General features: G+C 44.7%; 1 protein-coding gene across 1 annotated transcript in view; it reads left to right on the forward strand.

Annotated features, from left to right (window-relative positions):
* The first annotated feature begins 5,865 nt into the window (after nucleotides 1-5,865).
* The window catches only part of LARS1 (leucyl-tRNA synthetase 1), a 74,790-nt gene continuing 59,975 nt past the window's right edge, over nucleotides 5,866-20,680 (forward strand). Inside the window, exons 1-4 of the mRNA XM_039475920.2 lie at nucleotides 5,866-6,022; nucleotides 12,249-12,367; nucleotides 17,099-17,186; nucleotides 18,480-18,560. Coding sequence (XP_039331854.1) covers nucleotides 6,017-6,022; nucleotides 12,249-12,367; nucleotides 17,099-17,186; nucleotides 18,480-18,560 — 294 coding nt within the window. The 5' untranslated portion in view covers nucleotides 5,866-6,016. The remainder of the gene's footprint in view (nucleotides 6,023-12,248; nucleotides 12,368-17,098; nucleotides 17,187-18,479; nucleotides 18,561-20,680) is intronic.

Here is a 20,680-nt window from a genome sequence, read left to right on the forward strand (position 1 = left end):
GAATCTATTTACCTTTCTCTATCTTGGTTACCACCACAGTCCAAGACACCATCACCTTTCACCAGGACAACTGCAGTAGCCTCTGTTTCTACTTTTGTTCTTTTCCAATTCTTTCTCAGAATTTTTTTTTTTCTTGCTCTTGTTGCCCAGGTTGGAGTGCAATGGCATGTTCTCGGTTCACCAAGTAGCTGGGACTACAGGTGCATGCCACCACATTCAGTGAATTTTTGTATTTTTTGTAGAGACGGGGTTTTACCACATTGGCCAGGATAGTCTCTATTTCTTAACCTCGTGATCTGCCCACCTCAGCCTCCCAAAGTGCTGGGATTACAGGCATGAGCCACCGCGCCCAGCCCCAGAATGATTTTTATAAAACACAAATAGGCCCATGTCCCTTCCTTGCTTAAAATCCTTTGATGGGCTGGGCGTGGTGGCTCATGCCTGTAATCCCAGCACTTTGGGAGACTGAGGTGGGCAGATCACCAGGTGGGGAGTTCAAGACCAGCCTGAACAATATGGTGAAACCCTATTTCTACTAAAAATACAAAAATTAGCCACGTGTGGTGGCGTGTGCCTGTAATCCCAGCTACTCAGGGGGCTGAGGCAGGATAATTGCTTCAACCCAGGAGGCAGAGGTTGTGGTGAGCCGAGATCATGCCACTGCACTCCAGCCTGGGCAACAAGAGTGAAACTCTGACTCAATATATATGTACATATATATATATCTCCTTCGATGGCTTCCCATTGCTCTCACTGGTTTAATGTCTGACCCTTACACAACACTGTAAGCTCTCTGAAGGATGTGGTAGTGCTTGTCTTTTTCCTTTTCTTTTTTCTTTGTTTTTTTGAGATCGAGTCTCACTCTGTTGCCCAGGCTGGAGTACAGTGGTACGATCTCAGCTCACTGCAATCTCCACCTCCTGGGTTCAAGCGATTCTCCTGTCTCAGCCTACCCAGTACCTGGAACTACAGGCACCTGCCACCACACCTGGCTAATTTTTGTAGTTTTAGTAGAGACGGGTTTTCACCATATTGGTCAGGCTGGTCTCAAACTCCTGACCGCAGATGACTCACCCGCCTCAGCCTCTCAAAGTGCTGGGATTACAGGCTTGAGCCACCACGGTCAGCTGTGCCTTTCTTTTTCAAGTGTTATATCTCCAGCATTTAGAACAGTGTCTTGTACATAGTAGAAGCTAAATACATTTTGTTGAATGAGTGGGATTTAAATGATCCTTAAAAGAGGAATCTTAGTCACTTCTTTTTTTATTTTTTTTTAAGACAGACTTGCTCTATCACTCAGGCTGGAGTGCAGTGGTTTGAACATGGCTTACTGCAGCATCAACCTCCTGGGCTCAAGTGATCCTCCTGCCTTAGTCTCTCGCCTCAGCCTCTTGAGAAGCTGGGACCACAAGCACGCACAACACTGTAGAGACAGGGTCTCGTCATGTTGCCCAAGCTGGTCTTCAACTCCTGGGCTCAAAGGATCCACCTACCTTGGCCTTCCAAAGTGCTGGGATTACAGGTGTGTGACACCATACCCGGCCTTAGTCACTTAAATAGGAAAGTTACGAAAGATGAATTTGGAGACATGAAGTCAGGTTTTTCGTAATTTCTAACCAAATAATTACTTGTTTATTTTCTAATTTTTTTTTTTTGAGACAGAGTTTCACTCTTGTTACCCAGGCTGGAGTGCAAGGGTGCAATCTCGGCTTACCGCAACCTCCACCTCCTGGGTTCAGGCAATTCTCCTGCCTCAGCCTCCTGAGTAGCTGGGATTACAGGCATGCGCCACCATGCCCAGCTAGTTTTTTGGTATTTTTAGTAGAGACGGGGTTTCACCATGTTGACCAGGATGGTCTCGATCTCTTGACCTCGTGATCCACCTGCCTCGGCCTCCCAAAGTGCTGGGATTACAGGCTTGAGCCACCGCGCCTGGCTATTTTCTAATTTAATGTCTCATGCCCTTTAGACTGTAAGCTCCATGTGGGAAGGAACCATGGTCTGCCTCGTTCCTGACTCTATCCTAGCTCTGTGTCAGGTTCATGGGAGGTACTCAATAAATATTTGTTGTATGACTGGTTTCAATTACCAATGTGGGTTGGCAGGTGATGAATCAAAGGGATGAAAATAGTACTGGTTAGGGCAGAACTGGGATAGGAAAGTATAGCTATAGTAATAAGAGCTGGGGAGGATGAGGATTCTTTCATTCATTTAATAAATATTTATAAGACATCTACTATCTGCCTGACATTGTGCTAGGCACAGTCTCTGCTATTATGCAGATTTTAGTCTAGTGATAAATAAACAGGCAATTCATGAGACGAAATTTCCAAGGAAAGGGGTTCTTCAGGGAACATCTAGTGGGGGAACATTTAACTCAGACTTAGGCTGTCAGTAAGTGATGTCTAAATGGTTGATAGCTAAATGAGGAGGGTATGGAAAATGATGGAGGGTATGGAAAATGATGGATGATGGAGACAGCCTAGAGGCAAGAGAGCCACTGGTAGCCTAAGGTTCCTTCTAACTTTTTCCTTTCATCCAGCAAATTTGTATTGAGCCTATATCATATGCCAAGTATGGTTTTAGGCTACTGTTAAATTTGCATTTCAAAACTAGTTGTTAAAAAAATGAAAAAAAAAAAAAAAAAAAAAAGCTCCGTGTGTGTGTGTGTGTGTGTGTGTGTGTGTGTGTGTGTGTATTCCCTTAATCCTTTAGGTAGACACACATCTGGGCTGGGTCCCCCATACCCTTTTAAAAGTCCACAATCCCTTAAAGTGCATTGTAGATGCTTACTGTTTACTGGATTAATAAATTATCGCATGTGAGTAACTAGTGTGTGTGTGTGTGTGTGTGTGTGTTTTGAGATAGAATCTCACTCTGTCTTCCAGGCTGGAGCACAGTGGTGCGATCTCAGCTCACTGCAACCTCCGCCTCCCGAGTTCAAGTGATTCTCCTACTCCAGCCTCCTGAGTAGCTGAATACAGTCATGTGCCATCATGCCTGGCTAATTTTGTATTTTTTTTTTTTTTTTTTTGTTTGAGACGGAGTTTCACTCTTGTTACCCAGGCTGGAGTGCTATGGCATGATCTTGGCTCACTGCAACCTCCGCCTCCGGGGTTCAAGCAATTCTCCTGCCTCAGCCTCCCGAGTAGCTGGGACTACAGGCGCGCACCACCGTGCTCGGCTAATTTTTTCTATGTTTAGTAGAGAGACGGGGTTTCACCATGTTGACCAGGATGGTCTCGATCTCTTGACCTCGTGATCCACTCGCCTCGGCCTCCCAAAGTGCTGGGATTATAGGCGTGAGCCACTGTGCCCGGCCTTTTTTTTTTTTTTTTTTTTTTTTTTTGAGGAGTCTTGCTCTGTTGCCAGGCTGGAGTGCAGTGGCGCAATCTCAGCTCACTGCAACCTCTGCCTCCTGGGTTCAAGCTATTCTTCTGCTTCAGCCTCCTGAGTAGCTGGGACCAGAGGCGCGTGCCACCACGCCCGGCTAATTTTTGTATTTTTAGTAGAGTCGGGATTTCATCATGTTGGCCAGGAAGGTCTCGATCTCTTGACCTCATGATCTGCCCACCTTAGCCTCCCAAAGTGCTGGGATTACAGGCATGAGCCACTGCGCCCAGCCAATTTTGTATTTTTGGTAGACAAAGGGTTTCACCATGTTGGTCAGGCTGGTCTCAAACTCCTGAACTCAGGTGATCCACCTGCCTCGGCCTCCCAAAGTGTTGGGATTACAGGCGTGAGCCCACTGTGCCTGGCCAATTTTTGTATTTTTAGTAGAGATGGGGTTTTACCATTTTGGCCAGGCTGATCTCGAACTCCTGACCTCAGGTGATCCGCCTTCCTAGGCCTCCCAGAGTGCTGGGATTACAGGTATGAGCCACTGTGCTCCGAAAAAAATGAATTTTAAATTTTATTTATTTTTAATTAATTAGAATTTATTTATTTATTTATTTATTTATTTATTTATTTATTTTTTGAGACGGAGTTTCACTCTTGTTACCCAGGCTGGAGTGCAATGGCGCGGTCTCGGCTCACTGCAACATCCGCTTCCTGGGTTCAGGCAATTCTCCTGGCTCAGCCTCCTGAGTAGCTGGGATTACAGGCACGCGCCACCATGCCCAGCTAATTTTTTTGTATTTTTAGTAGAGACAGGATGGTCTCGATCTCTCGACCTCGTGATCCACCCGCCTCGGCCTCCCAAAGTGCTGGGATTATAGGCTTGAGCCACCGCGCCCGGCAATTAATTAGAATTTAAATGGCCACATGTGGCTAGTGACTACCGTATCAGACACTGTATATCTCCGGATGGTATGTAGTCTTTTTTGAAGGGAGGGGGCGGGGGACGAGTTTCGCTCTTGTTGCCCATTCTGGAGTACAATGGTGTGATCTCAGCTCACTGCAACCTCTGCCTCTGGGTTCAAGCAATTCTTTTGTTTCAGTTTCTAGAAGCTGGGATTACAAGCATGTGCCACACCATGCCTGGCTAATTTTGTATTTTTAGTAGAGATGGGGTTTCTCCATGTTGGTCAGGCTGGTCTCGAACTCTCGACCTCAGGTTATCTGCCTGCCTTGGCCTTCCAAAGTGCTGGGATTACAGGCCTGAGCCACTGCGCCTAGCCTTTAAAATTTTTTTTTTTCTTGAGTCGGAGTCTCGTTCTGTCACCTGGGACGGAGTACAGTGGTGCAATCTCGAGTCACTGCACTCTCTACTTCCTGGGTTCAAGCAATTCTCCTGCCTCGGTCTCCCGAGCAGCTGAGATTACAGGTGCGTGCCACCACACCCAGCTAATTTTTGTAATTTTAGTAGAGATGGGGTTTCACCACTTTGGCTAAGCTGGTCTCGAACTCCTGACCTCATGATCCGCCTGCCTCGGCCTTCTAAAGTGCTGGCATTATGGACATGAGCCACTGCACGCGGCCCTGGATGGTAGCAGTATAAATGGGTTGAGCCAGGCAATGGGAGTAGGCTTTCAGTCAGTCTCCCGCTTAAAAAAAATGGAGATTGTTGGCCTGGCACGGTGGCTCACGCCTGTAATCCTAACACTTTGGGAGGCTGAGGGCGGATCACGAGGTCATGAGTTCGAGACCATCCTGGCCAGCACGGTGAAACCTCCGTCTCTACTTAAAAATACAAAAAATTAGCCGGGCGTGGTGGCGTGCGCCTGCAGTCCTAACACTTTGGGAGGCCGAGGTTGGCGGACTGCCTGAGCTCAAGAGTTGGCGACCAGCCTGGGCAACACTGTGAAACCTGGTCGCTACTAAAAAAAACACAAAAAATTAGCCGGGCGTGCGCCAGAAGTCCCAGCTACTCGGGAGGCTGAGGCAAGAGAATTGCTTGAACCAGGGAGGCAGAGGCTGCGGTCCAGCCTGGGCGACAGAGCGAGACTCCGCCTCAAAAAAAAAAAAAAAAAAAAAAAAAAAAAAGAGATTGTTAATACGCGGTTACACAATGTCTACATGCTGAGCTGTTGAATGCCGCGGACAGTAATAAATATCTGTGCGTAGTGGCAGGCCATAAGTAGCACCTCAGTCACCGAATAGTAATTAGCTGCGTATCCTGGCATCCTGACATACAACTAACTCCACTGGGGTGAAAAGGTTTATATCCTCGTACCCACACCTTAACCAAGAGGCACTCGCTGGGTTCTGCGATCCCGCACTGCATTATGGACTTTGTAGTTTAGCATACTAGTGACATCACTGCCGCTTCCCCTCTGAGTGGGCCTATCGGGTAGACTTTTGGTAACCCGTTTTCCTCTGGGAATTGTAGTCAGTATACGCACGCTGTGCGTCTGCTCGTGTGGTCTGGGAACTACAATTCCCGGCGGGCTGTGGGATTCCTCGGCTGTAGTTAGTAGGAAACGGGTTGATTGCCTCAGCAGTTGTGAAGCGTATGCTTTAGTGTAGGGGGAGGCCTGGCGTCACCGAGAGGAAGGGGAAAGGTTGTAACCGATCTTTTGTGGGGGTCGCCAGGGTCGTTGTCGTGCATTTGCAGAGTCGGCTGGGCGGTGCCATGGCGGTGAGTTTGAGCGGGAAGAGTCCCCTGGATTGGGCCCTGGAGCCGGACTGGCCAGTCTGTAGGGGCTCTCCATGTGCTGTCCTGAAGGGAAGAGCCCTTTTCTAAAGGAGAGCGCTTCCTCACCGCCCCACGGTTACGGCATGCCTGTCCTGGAGACTCTGCCTTTTCTTGCTAGATGATGAACCAGGAACTGATACCTATTAACTTTACGGAGTACTTGGATATCGTATTTGTTATTTCTCTGGAGTTTCTAAAACCAAGGTGGAGGGCCGAGGCACCGTGGCCCACGGCTGTAATCCCAGCACTTTGGGAGGCCGAGGTTCGAGACCAGCCTGGCCAGCATGGCGAGACCCCCCCCCGCCCCCCCCGCTTCCCCGTCTTTACTAAAAATCCAAAAATTAGCCTGGCGGGGTGGTGAGCACCTGTAATCTCTCCTGTAATACTCAGGAGGCTGAGGCAGGAGAATCGCTTGAACCCGGGAGACAGAGGCTGCCGTGAGCGGAGGTTGCGCCACTGCACTGCAGCCTGGGCAACAGCATGAGATTCCGTCAATCAATCAATCAATCAGTCAGAGGTGGAGAGAGGAGTATGTAACATTGATTCCTACTTCCAATCAAAAAAATTGAGTGCCTCTCCGTAAAACATACAAAAGTCTCTCTTTTCATAGGGTTTATGTGTGTGGGTAAAATCTATTGTAAAATACTGTGTCTGGTGCTGATAAATGCTATGGGGAAAAACAGAGCAAGAAGAGGTGCTAGGGAGTGTATGGTGGGGGAATACAGTTGCAATTTTTAAATTTTTTTTTAAGATTTGAGAGATGGTCTCACTCTGCTGCCCATACTGGAGTGCAGTGGCGTGATCATGGCTCAGTGCAGCCTGGACCTTAGGGCTCAAGCAATACCTCAGCCTCCCCACAGCTGGTACTACAGGCGTGCTCCATTACAACCGGCTAATTTTTTTTTTTTTTTTTTTTTGAGACAGAGTTTCGCTCTTGTTACCCAGGCTGGAGTGCAATGGCGCGATCTCGGCTCACCGCAGCCTCCGCCTCCTGGGTTCAGGCAATTCTCCTGCCTCAGCCTCCTAAGTAGCTGGGATTACAGGCACGCGCCACCATGCCCAGCTAATTTTTTGTATTTTTAGTAGAGACGGGGTTTCACCATATTGACCAGGATGGTCTCGATCTCTTGACCTCGTGATCAACCCGCCTCAGCCTCCCAAAGTGCTGGGATTACAGGCGTGAGCCACCGCACCTGGCCTATTTTTATTTTTTTTGAGGTGGAGTCTCACTCTGTCACCCAGGCCGGAGTGCAGTGGCATGATCTGGCCATATTTTTTATTTTTTGAGACAGGGACTCTCTCTATCAACCAGGCTATATTGCGGTGGTGTAGTCATAGCTCACTGCAGCCAGCCATGACCTGAGTCAAGGCCTCAGCTTTTCCATACCCTGCCCATGGTCATTTTTAGGTAAAAGATACTCATTACATAACTTATGTGCCTATGACATTGTATTTGGTGCTAAAGAGACTATAAAGAATTTAAAAGTTCCTGGCTGGGTGCGGTGGCTTGCGCCTGTAATCCCAGCACTTTGGGAGCTGAGGCGAGTGGATCACTGGAGGTTGGGAGTTCAAGACCAGCCTGACCAACATGGAGAAATCCTGTCTCTTCTAAAAATACAAAATTAGCTGGATGTGGTGGCAAGTGCCTGTAATCCCAGCTACTTGGGAGGCTGAGGCAGGAGAATCGCTTGAACCCGGAAGGCGGAGTTTGTGGTAAGCCGAGATGGCGCCATTGCACTCCAGCCTGGGGAACAAACGCGAAATTCTGCCTCAAAAAAATTTTTTTTTTGCTTTTAAAAGTTCCTCCCTGTTGGGAATTTACAGTCCAACTGTGTAAATGTCTTAAGGATCATTTGGTTGCGTGTGGTGGCTCAAGCCTGTGATCCCAGCACTTTGGGAAACCATGGCTGGTGGATTGGTTGAGCCCAGGAGCTCAAGACGAGCCTGGGCACCATGGCAAAACCCTGTCTCTACAAAAAAAATACAAAAACCAGCTGGGTGTGGTGGTGCATGTGCTTGTAAGTCCCAGCTGTTTGATAAGATTGATTGAGCCCAGGAGGTCAAGGCTGCAGTGTGCTGTGCTTGCACCATTGTGCTCCAACCTGGGTGGCAGAGGGAGATCCTCTGTCTCTCACACATACACACAGACACACAAATAAATACAGTGAAATTTCATATTACTCGTGACCGCAGGGTAGGAGATACAACTAGGCTTCATGAGGCCCTACATACTTTTGTCTTTGTGGGTCCTTTCCCCTGTAAAGATATTAGATATTATATTTCACAGGCTGGGTATGATGGCTTATGCCTATAATCCCAGCACTTTGAGATGCCAAGTTGGGTGGACCACCTGAGGCTTGGAGTTCCAGACTAGCAACATGGTGAAACCCTGTCTCTACTAAAAATACAAAAATTAGCTGGGTGTAGTTGTGTGTGCCGGTATCCCAGCTACTTCGGAGGCTTAGGCAGGAGAGTTGCTTAAACCCCAGAAGCAGAAGTTTCAGTGAGCTGAGATTGCTCTCACTGTTTCGCCCAGGCTGGAGTGCAGTGGCTCGATCTCTACTCACTGCAACTACCGCCATGCAGGTTCAAGCAATTCTCCTGTCTCTGCCTCACAGGTAGCTAAGATTATAGGTGCGTGCCGCCGCTCCAGGCTGATTTTTGTATTTTTAGTAGAGACGGGGTTTTGCCATGTTGGCCAGGTTGGTCTTGAACTCCTAGCCTCAGGTGATCTACCTGCCTTGACCTTCCAAAATACTGGGATTACAGGCGTGAGCCACCTAGCCCAGCCAAAAAAATGGTTTTTCTTTTAAAGAAGAGGTCTTGCTATGTTGCCTAGGCTGGTCTCAAACTCCTGGCCTCAAATAATCCTCCCTCCTCAGCCTCCCAAAGTGTTGGAATTATAGGCAGGAGGTGCTACATCCAGCCAAGTTACTTACTAAGAAAAGGTTTTGGAGTGAGAGGGAGCAGTGGAGTTGATATTTTTTTTTTTTGTTGTTTTTTTTGAGACGGAGTTTCGCTCTTGTTGCCCAGGCTGGAGTGCAATGGCGCGATCTCGGCTCACCGCAACCTCCGCCTCCTGGGTTCAGGCAATTCTCCTGCCTGAGTAGCTGGGATTACAGGCACACACCACCATGCCCAGCTAATTTTTAGTATTTTTAGTAGAGACGGAGTTTCACCATGTTGACCAGGATGGTCTCGATCTCTTGACCTCGTGATCCACCCGCCTTGGCCTCCCAAAGTGCTGGGATTACAGGCTTGAGCCACCGCGCCCGGCGAGTTGATATTCTAAATGAAGGTTTTTTGGTAGCAGGAACAGAAAAGGACGAACAGATGTGCAGGCTTATTCTTTCTTAGAAAAGAAAATACCTTATGCAACCACTGTTTTAAACTTGTAAAGAGTCCAGATTCCTTTTTTTTTTTTTTTTTTTTTTGAGATGGAGTTTCTCTCTTGTTGCTCAAGCTGGAGTGCAATGTGATCTTGGCTCACCGCAACCTCCACCTCCTGGGGTCAAACTACTCTGCCTCGGCTTCCTGAGTAGCTGGGATTATGTAAGGTCCAGCCCTAGAGGGTTCTGTGAGTCCCTCCCTGCTGGGGCAGAGATGGGAAATTGTAGAAATAAAAGACACAAGACACAGAGATAGAGAAAAGAAAGTTTGGGCCCAGGATTCCACCGCTAACCGAAACTCGGAGTCCAGCAGTCGTCCCTAGTGTCCTCGTACTCTTGACTTTTATTGAGTACAAAAGCTGGAGCAGGGAAGGTAGGGCGTGGCCTTGGTGGTTGGAGACTGGGGGCAGGGTAGAAGGGTGTGGCAGTGATAGGGTCAAGTACATCACGTGCCAGACAGGTAGGGGCTCAGGAATTTTCTGTAGCTAAGGGGCATAATACATCAACACTTTTTCCATACTTGTCACAGACGTTAAGATTTACATTACTTTTACTGATTAATTCTTATAAGAAAAAAGGAACCAGGTGCAGAAATCATGAGATTGACATGGAACAGTGACCGCTGAAGCACAGCATCACATAGAGACAATTAAGCCCCCGGTTGTCTGCAGGCCTGCCTGACAGCGTCAGACCTACCACAAGAGCTTGGAGAAGCAGAGTTTTCTCCTAACTCCTCTGGGAAGGAGACATCTCAGATGTTTTGGGTGGCTCCTTCCCTAGCTGGCTAAACAGCAGGCGCTTTCCCAGCACTGGCACTGCTGCTCAGCTGAGGTGCCCTCCAGCAGCCCTTATGCAGTCAATCCTGACAGAGGGCTTAAAGCGGCTTGCTTTAGGGTCATTCATTTCACAGTGTCGCTCCAGCTTCACACTTCAGACCTGAGAGGCATTAGTAAAAGAATTAAGATCATCTATGAATAACTAAGATTACCTATGAATAACAACTACTAAGGTTGTATTTCTAATTACTTTCTTCTTCATTATGTATATGGAAATAGACTGAGGCTCTTGGCTCCTGCCTTGGCACTTATGGGGTCTTCCCATAAGTGCCACCATGCCCGGCTAATTGTGTATTTTTAGTAGAGATGGGGTTTCAGCATGTTGGTCAGGCTGCTCTTGAGCTTCTGGTCTCAAGCAATCCTCCCTAAGTGCTGGGATTACAGACATGCGCCCCTGCACTTGGCCCAGACTTCTTAACACATTGATTCAAATATACAGCCCACTTTCTAATTCATGTTGCTTCTTTATGGCCACAATATGCAAAAGCTGGCAATGTGTTATTCTCTTTTAAAATATTTAAATATTCAACAAATATTTATGGAAGATCTACTGTAAGGTAGACATTGAGGATATGATAAGAAATGAGATAGAGTTCCCACCATGAACCAACCTATAGTCCAGTGGAGGAACCAGATACTGACATCACTGTGTGATTAGTGCCATCAAAGGGGAAATATTGGCGGGTGGGCACATACTAAGAGGGGATATCACATGAACTCTTGGGGAGTCAAGGTGGGTGACTAGCTAAGACCTGAAGGATGAGATAGCTAAGTGAAGAGATTGGTAGAGTCTGAGGGCAAAGCAGATAGTTTACATAGAGGCCCAGTTAGCTTAAATAAAGGCCGCATTTGGCAAAATACAGATAGTCCTAGAATGGGGGTAGGGGAATGGAAGGAAGTGAAGGAAGGAGTGATCTGGCAGATGAGACAAGCAGGGTCTTAAATGGTAGGTTTAAGAGGATGGACTTTATTCTGAGAGCAATAGGGAGCTTCTGAAGGGGGATTAACTTGGCCTGATTTGTATTTTATTTTATTTTTAAAAAGACTAGAGACAGTCTTGCTGTATTGCCCAGGCTGGTCTTGAACCCCTGGCCTCAAGCAGTACTCCTGCCTCAGCTTCCCAAAGTTTTGAGATTACAGGCATGAGCCACCATGCCCAGCAGATTCATATTTTAATATGATTTCTATACATACCAGTTATGATCTGGTCAGCATTTATGGAAATAAAAATTTACTTGTTTATTTTCCTTTGGTTCTTTTTTTTTTTTTTTTTTTTTTTTTGAGACAGAGTCTTGCTGTGTTGCTCAGACTGGTGTGCAGTGGCGTGATCTCAGCTCACTGCAACCTCTGCCTCGTGGATTCAAGCAATTCTGCCTCTGCCTCCCGAGTAGCTGGGATTACAGGCGTGTGTCACCACGCCTGTCTAATTTTTGTATTTTTAGTAGAGAAGGGATTTCCCTCTCGAACTTCTGACTTCAGGTGATCTCATCTAGGCCTCCTAAAGTGCTGGGATTACAGGTGTGAGCTACTGCACCTGGCCTCCTTTGGTTCTTAAAGGAACCTTTTATGTGCATGAAGCTCATATTACGGAGTTTTCTTCTCTGCCTCAGCCTCCCGAGTTACTGAGATTATAGGCACCCACAACCAAACCCAGCTAATTTTTGTATTTTAGTAGACAGGGGATTTTGCCCTTTTGGCCAGACTGATCTCGAACTCCTGATCTCAAGTGATCCACCCGCCTCGGGCTCCCAAAAGTATTTGGATTACAGGCGTGAGCCTCTGCGCAGGGCTGATAATCCTAATTTTTAATGTACATTTAAATTTCAAGATAACCGTGGAAAAATTGATCTATCAGTGAGCAGCTCAGTTCTGTGAACCCAATTCTTTTTTAAAGCAAGCCTGCTGAAATATTCAGTGGATTATTCTCTCTTTTATGTCCAATAGGAAAGAAAAGGAACAGCCAAAGTGGACTTTTTGAAGAAGATTGAGAAAGAAATCCAACAGAAATGGGATACTGAGAGAGTGTTTGAGATCAATGCATCTAATTTAGAGAAACAGACCAAGTGAGTAATAATAGTTTGTGAAGTTTTGCATGTCGTATTTCTAAAACAGTTGGCTTTATAGTACAGAAACAGCTTGGTGCAACCCATAAGGCAGATTGTATTTATAATGCCTGAAAGAGGGTGAAGGAGGTGACTTTTTTTTTTTATTTTTGAGATGGAATTTCACTCCGTTGCCCAGGCTGGAGTACAGTGGCCCAATCATGGCTCACTGCAACCTCCACCTCCCAGGTTCAAGTGATTCTCCTGCTTCAGCCTCCCAAGTAGCTGGGACTACAGGTGCATGCTACACGCCCAGCTAATTTTTATATTTTTAGTAGGGACGGGGTTTCAGTATACTGACCAGGCTGGTCTTGAACTCCTAGCCTTGTGATCTGCCCATCTTGGCCTCCCAAAGTGCTGGAATTACAGGTATGAGCTACCGTGCCCTGCCATAGGTGACTTTCACTTTCTGCATATGAATTAGGATCTTTTTTCTTACGGGATTTTTAAAGATTTCTTTTTCTAAATAAAAAATTTTTTTTTAAAGACTACAGTATTTTACACATTCTGACAAAGAAGGATGTTTTGAGATTTTTTTTTTTCTGACTGATAAAAAGAAATTATTCTTAGACTTATATGTTTATTATCTCCAAAGACAGAAAATGTAAATTTTTATGTTTTTTTCTTTACGAGTAAACCTAATGCTTGTAAAAATATAAATGTTGAAGATATTATTTAATAAATACTGCATTGCCTTGATGCTAAAATAATACTGATTTAAAGCCAAACATAATGACATGATATTTGGGAAAAACAAAAACAAAATAACTCCCCCAAACAGTGCCACAATAAATATATGCATCAATTATAAGATATATCCCAGATTTGTATATGTTGAGATGTAAGAAAATGTGCTTTTTTTCAAAGGAAATAAATACAGTAATAAAAACAACAGTAATAGTAAGTTAACATTGAACACTTGGCCGGGCGCGGTGGCTCAAGCCTATAATCCCAGCACTTTGGGAGGCCGAGGCGGGTGGATCACAAGGTCGAGAGATCGAGACCAACCTGGTCAACATGGCGAAACCCCGTCTCTACTAAAAATACAAAAAATTAGCTGGGCATGGTGGCGCGTGCCTGTAATCCCAGCTACTCAGGAGGCTGAGGCAGGAGAATTGCCTGAACCCAGGAGGCGGAGGTTGTGGTGAGCCGAGATCGCGCCATTGCACTCCAGCCTGGGTAACAAGAGCGAAACTCCGTCTCTAAAAAAAAAAAAAAAAAAAAAAACATTGAACACTTTACTGTGTGCTAGCAAATGTAACAAGTTTTTTACATGTATATTCTCATTTAATCTTCTTTTTCTTTCTTTAGTCTTGCTCTCTCATCCAAGTTGGAGTGCAGTGGCACAGTCATAGCTCACTGTAACCTCAAGCTGCTGAGCTCAAGCAATCCTTCTTCCTCAGCCTCCCGAGTAACTGGGACTACAGGCATACACCACGATGCCTGGCTAATTTGTTTTTTTATAGAGACAGGGTCTTGCTATGTTCCCAGGCTGGTCTCAAACTCCTGGCTTCAAGTTATCCTTCTGCCTTGGCCTCTCAAAGTTCTAGGATTATAAGACATGAACTACCACTCCTGGGCTCATTTAATCTTTTATTTATTTATTTTTTTGAGGTGGAATCTTACTCTCTCGCCCAGGCTGGAGTATAGTGGCACAATCTCAGCTCACTGCAATCTCCGCCTCCCGGGTTCAACTGAGTCTCCTTCCTCAGCCTCCCAAAGTGTTGGGATTACAGGTGTGAGCCACTGGGCCCAGCCTTTTTAAAAAAATTCTTCTATAAAGTTTTGCTGTCTTGCCCAGGCTGGTCTTGAACTCTTGGGCTCAAGCAGTTCTCCCACCTTTGCCTCCCAAAGTGTTGGGATTACAGGTTTGAGCCACCGTGCCTGGCCCATCTTCTGAATATCCTTTAAGGGTAACAACTTTTACAATTTCTTTTACAACTGAGAAAACTGAGTCACAGAGAGGCTAAGTAACCAGTTCAAGGTTATATCACCAGGAATTGACTGGGCCTGGGCTAGTTTTTAGGACTTTCTGATTCCAAAGTCTTTTCTCCTTGCTTATTAAGCTATATTCTAATGGATTGTTTTTTTTTTTGTTGTTGTTTTTTTTTTGAGACAGAGTTTTTGCTCTCATTACCCAGGCTGGAGTGCAATGGCGTGATCTCGGCTCACCGCAACCTCCGCCTCCTGGGTTCAGGCAATTCTCCTGCCTCAGCTTCCTGAGTAGCTCGGATTACAGGCACACGCCACCATGCCCAGCTAATTTTTTGTATTTTTAGTAGAGACGGGGTTTCACCATGTTGACCGGGATGGTCTCGATCTCTTGACCTCGTGATCCACCCGCCTCGGCCTCCCAAAGTGCTGGGATTACAGGCTTGAGCCACCGCGCCCGGCCTAATGGATTGTTTTTTAAGAGAAAAAGAAATTGCTGTAGTTCTGTCTCCAGTATTATACTTTAAGCTATAATTTGAAGCTTCTATTTACTTCTAGAAGTTTGGTCAACTTTAAGATAATTTAAAATAATTAAAAGTGAACTGAAAAAGCTGCTTTGTTTAGTGAAAGAGAATTCACTAAATTCAGTGTATGCAGTAACATTGAAGAAATATAATGTCAAGTGGAGATGGCAAATTGCAGAAGCCTGTGTGAAGTATGCCATTCTTGGTATAAAGCTCCTAAGTGAGCGAAACTAAATAATTGGTTAAGGGTGCTGGCAAGTATGCAAACTATTCAAAAACAAGGGAACGGCAAAAGCAAATTTCAGAATGTTGGTTATCTCTTGTGGAATAGTAGAGAGGAAACAGGTAGTTTCAGTGGGTTCATAAGTCAGATGGTGTATTTACAAGTGTTCATTGTATTATGCTTCATAACATAGTATGTATGCTAGATATACTTCATAGGAATAAAGAATGCAGGCCAGGCATGGTGGCTCATGCCTGTAATCCCAACATTTTGGGAGGACAAGGCAGGAGGATTGCTTGAGGCCAGGAGTTTGAGACCAACCTGAGCAACATGGTGAGAACCTGGTCTTTACAAAAACAACTAAAAAACGGTTAAAAAGAATATAATATAATAAATAGCTTTGAAGGATGCTTTTAAAGTGAATCTACCACATATGTAATATTGAAGATGTTAATATTACTTGAAGGACTTTGAATTGCTTTATGTATATCCAGTGTCTAGTAAAAACAAATCTCATTTAATCAGTAAAACTTTAAATTAGCCAAGGTTCATAAAGGTATTAAATAATTTTTTTTTTTTAGTATTTTTTTTTTTTTTGATACAGAGTCTCACTTTGGTCCAGGCTGGAGTGCAGTGGCACAATCCCAGCTCATTGCAACCTCTGCCTCTTGGGTTCAAGTGATTCTTTTGCCTCAGCCTCTTGAGTAGCTGGGATTATAGGCATACACCACCGCGTCTGGCTAATTTTGTATATATATATATATATATATATATATATATATATATTTTTTTTTTTTTTTTTTTAGTAGAGGCAGGGTTTCTCCATGTTGGTCAGGCTGGTCTCGATCTCCCAACCTCAGGTGATCTGCCTGCCTTGGCCTCAAAGTGCTGGGATTACAGCTGTGAGCCACTGTGCCCAGCCTAGTTTTTGTATTTTTAGTAGAGACAGGATTTTGCCATGTTGCCCAGGCTGGTCTCGAACTCCTGGCCTCAAGCAGTCCACCAGCCTTGGCTTCCCAGATTGCTGAGATTAGAGGTGTGAGCTACCATGGCCGACCTAGTATATTATCTTTACTCAAGTTTTTTTTTTTTTTTTTTTCTTGAGATGGAGTTTCTCTCTGTTGCCCAGGCTGAAATGCAATGGTGCGATCTCGGCTTACTTCAACCTCCAACTCTCAGGTTCAAGCGATTCTCCTGCCTCAGGCTCCCGAGTAGCTGGGATTACAGGCGCCCACCACCACACCTAGCTAATTTTTTGTATTTTTAGTAGAGATGGGGTTTCACTGTATTGGCCAGGCTGGTCTTGAACTCCAGACCTCAGGTCATTTGCCTACCTTGGCCTCCCAAAGTGCTGGATTTACAGGAGTGAGCCACCATATCTGGGCATTTACTCAACTATTTTAGCTTAAATTAAACCTTTGGTATTTGTTTTAAGGCTATATAATTCTTTTTTTTTTTTTCTTTCCTCCTCCTTCTTCCTCTTCCCAAGGCTATATAATTCTTTTTTTTTTTGAGACGGAGCTTCGCTCTTGTTACCCAGGCTGGAGTTCAATGGCGCGATCTTGGCTCACCGCAACCTCCGCCTCCTGGGTTCAGGCAATTCTCCTGCTTCAGCCTCCTGAGTAGCTGGGATTACAGGCACGCGCCACCATGCCCAGCTAATTTTTTGTATTCTTAGTAGAGACAGGGTTTCACCATGTTGACCAGGACGGTCTCGATCTCTTGACCTCGTGATCCACCTGCCTCGGCCTCCCAAAGTGCTGGGATTACAGGCTTGAGCCACCGCGCCCGGCCGAGGCTATATAATTCTTAATAGCCACCTGTAAATGTCTTATTATTTATAAATCTTAAAGTAATTTTCAATTTCAGAACGTTTTAAATTTCTTAATTTATAAATTTACTTTTAAATATTTTTTCAGTAACTAAAGCATTTCCTTCATCCCACTTCCTTAATGTATAAGAAATTTAACATTTATTCTTCTAAACGTTCTTTTTTATACTATTGTTTTGCAGCAAGGGCAAGTATTTTGTAACCTTCCCATACCCATATATGAATGGACGCCTTCATTTGGGACACACGTTTTCTTTATCCAAATGTGAGGTAAAGTTTCCCTATGTTTGCTATAATGGGGAGGAAGGTGTTTAACAAACATTGTTTTGAAGAAAATGGCATCTATAGAATTTATTTCCTGTTAAGAGGACTTAGAATTCCTTAAAGCACAATTTTTTTTTTTTTTTTTTTTTTTTTTTGAGATGGAGTTCGCTCTTGTTACCCAGGCTGGAGTGCAATGGCGTGATCTCGGCTCACCGCAACCTCCGCCTCCTGAGTTCAGGCAATTCTCCTGCCTCAGCCTCCTGAGTAGCTGGGATTATAGGCACGCGCCACCATGCCCAGCTAATTTTTTGTATTTTTAGTAGAGACGGGGTTTCACCGTGTTGACCAGGATGGTCTCGATCTCTTGACCTCGTCATCCACCCGCCTCGGCCTCCCAAAGTGCTGGGATTACAGGCTTGAGCCACCGCGCCCGGCTTTTTTTTTTTTTTGAGACGGAGTTTCGCTCTTGTTACCCAGGCTGGAGTGCAATGGCGCGATCTCGGCTCACCGCAACCTCCGCCTCCTGGGTTCAGGCAATTCTCCTGCCTCAGCCTCCTGAGTAGCTGGGATTACAGGCACGCGCCACCACGCCCAGCTAATTTTTTGTATTTTTAGTAGAGACGGGGTTTCACCATGTTGACCAGGATGGTCTCGATCTCTTGACCTCGTGATCCACCCGCCTCGGCCTCCCAAAGTGCTGGGATTACAGGCTTGAGCCACCGCGCCTGGCTAAAGCACAATTTTTATATTTAAGTAATTTTTTTTTTTTTTTTTTGAGACAGAGTCTTATTCTGTCACCAGGTGCCAGGCAGGAGTGCGGTGGCACAATCTCGGCTTACTGCAACCTCCGCCTCCTGGGTTCAAGCAATTCTCCTGCCTCAGCCTCCCTAGTATCTGGGACTACAGGCGCACACCACCACGCCCAGCTGATTTTTGTATTTTTAGTAGAGATGGAGTTTCACCATGTTGGCCAGGGTGGTCTGGATCTCTTGACCTCGTGATCTGCCCGTGTCAGCCTTCCAAAGTGCTGGGATTGCAGGCTTGAGCCACGGTGCCCAGCCTTAAGCAATTTTTATATTTAATTTTCCTGTGCTATGTGTGTATGTGTGCAAGGTTCTGGGCATGTATGCATATTCAAAAGCAATTCCTACGTTGGTGAGTTTTGGAATGCCTAAAGTCTAACTGGCATTCTAAAGGAGGATGTGAAGAAAAAAACTACACTAATTGTTTTGTGTGAAAAGCTCACATTTTCTATTTGGCATTTAAATTTGCAAATTGAATTTAATTTTATTTCTGTAGTTTGCTGTAGGGTACCAACGACTGAAAGGAAAATGTTGTCTGTTTCCCTTTGGCCTGCACTGCACTGGCATGCCTATTAAGGTAAGATTGCTTATAGGATTGGTTTCTACTCTTTCTAGTTTGGAACAAATAGTAATAACCCAATTCAAGACCTTAAAATAGGATTTTCAAGTATTGCTACATTAAAGTATGAAATGAGTTGAATTTATTATAATGAAAATTAATTTAAAAATGAAACATTTGAAGAAGTGCTTAAATAAAGGGCACCCGTTACAGTCTAAGTGATTACTAAGTTATTTTAATGTCTTTTGGTTACCTTATATATTTATGTCTGTGTTAGAATTAGGTAATAACTAATTCTATTTTACTGAAAAGAAAAATGTACAGCCATTGTGCATTTGTGACATATATAATATGCCGGCATAAAATAATAAACAGTTGTATCGTATTTTGATCATTTTTGTAAATATCTTCATTTGTCTTAAGTTTGTATTTTAAATAATTCTCAATGAAGAATAGGACAGAAAAGTAGAGTTGAAAGGATTCCCTTAATGTAATAGGATTAGGAAATTTAAATCCTGTTTCTGTTTATTCTCCAACCTTTTATTTTATTTTCTTGTAGCCCAGGCTGCAGTGCAATAGTGCAGTCTCAGGTCACTGCAACCTCCTTCTCCTGGGTTCAAGTGATTCTTCTGCCTCAACCTCCTGAGTAGCTGGGATTACAGGTGCCCGCCACCATGCCTGGCTAATTTTTGTATTTTTAGTAGAGGCGAGGTTTCACCATGTTGGCCAGGCTGGTCTCGAACTCCTGACCTCAGGTGGTCCACTTGCCTTGGCCTCCCAAAATGTTGGGATTACAGGTGTGAGCCACTGCGCCTGGCCTTCTCCAACCTTTTATTTTTAAAAATGTCAATCCTACAGAAAGTGGAATGGTAGTAAAATGAACACCCTCCACCCTTCACCTGTAGGTACCAAGTGTAGACATTTACCATATTTGTTTTAGCTCTGTCTCTCAGTATGAATGCATGCACACTTTTCTCTCTTTTTTTCCTTTTTTCTTTTATTTAAGATAGAGCCTTGCTCTGTCGCCCAGGCTGGAGTGCAGTGGTACAATCATGGCTCACCGCAACCTTTGCCTTCTAGGTTCAAACAATTCTCCTGCCTTAGCTTCCCAAATAGCTGGGATTACAGGCACGCGCCACCATGCCTGGCTTTTTTGTACTTTTAGTAGAGATGGGATTTTGCCATGTTGGCCAGGCTGGTTTCGAACTCCTGACCTCAGGTGATCTACCTACATCAACCTTTCCAAGTGCTGGGATTACAGGTGTGAGCAACAATGCCTGGCCCTTCTCTTTTTCTGTGAACTTCTTGAGAGAAAGTTGCAGACATCATGACATTTCATTGCTAAATACTTCAGCATGTATTCTGAGAACAAGGGCATTCTTCTGCATTATCAGAGTCCTGTTATCCCCTTCAAGAAATTCAACATTGATGTTATCATTTAATCTGTAGTCAAATTTCTGTAGTCTCAAAATATCCTTTCCATCTGTTCACCCCCTCTCTCCCTCTTTTTTTTTTTTTTTGGAGATAGAGTCTTGCTCTGTTGCTCAGGCTGGAGTGCAGTGGTGTGATCTTGGCTCACTGCAACCTTCACCTCCCAGGTTCAAGCGATTCTCTTACCTCAGCCTCCTAAATAGCTGAGATTACAGGTACCTGCTACCATGTGTGGCTAATTTTTATGTATTTTTAGTGAAGACAGGGTTTCACCTTGTTGGCCAGGCTGGTCTTGAACTCCTGACCCCAAGTGATCTGCCTGCCTTGGCTTCCTAAAGTGCTGGGATTACAGGCATGAGCCACCACACCCGGCTGTTTTTCACTTTTTATTTTGTGGAGCACACATTGAATTTAGTTATTCATTCTTTTCATTATCTTTTAATTGTTTTTTGTGATATTGATGTTTTTGAAGTCTAAGCTAGTTGTTAAGTCCCATAATATGAGTTTTTTGATTGTTTCTTCATGATTACGGTTGGGCTAAATATTTTGATAAGAATATTTCATTGGTGAGGTATAAACTTCCCATTGCATCACCTCAAAAGCATATAAAATGGCGATTTGTCCCATTTTAGTGAAATTAAGTTAATCCCTGTCAGATTGCTTCATTCTTTAGGTTACTTTTCCCCCTATAAACTTAAAAAGTAAGG

The sequence above is a fragment of the Saimiri boliviensis genome, chromosome 1 (assembly GCF_048565385.1).
Source record: "Saimiri boliviensis isolate mSaiBol1 chromosome 1, mSaiBol1.pri, whole genome shotgun sequence".
Lineage (NCBI taxonomy): Eukaryota > Metazoa > Chordata > Mammalia > Primates > Cebidae > Saimiri > Saimiri boliviensis.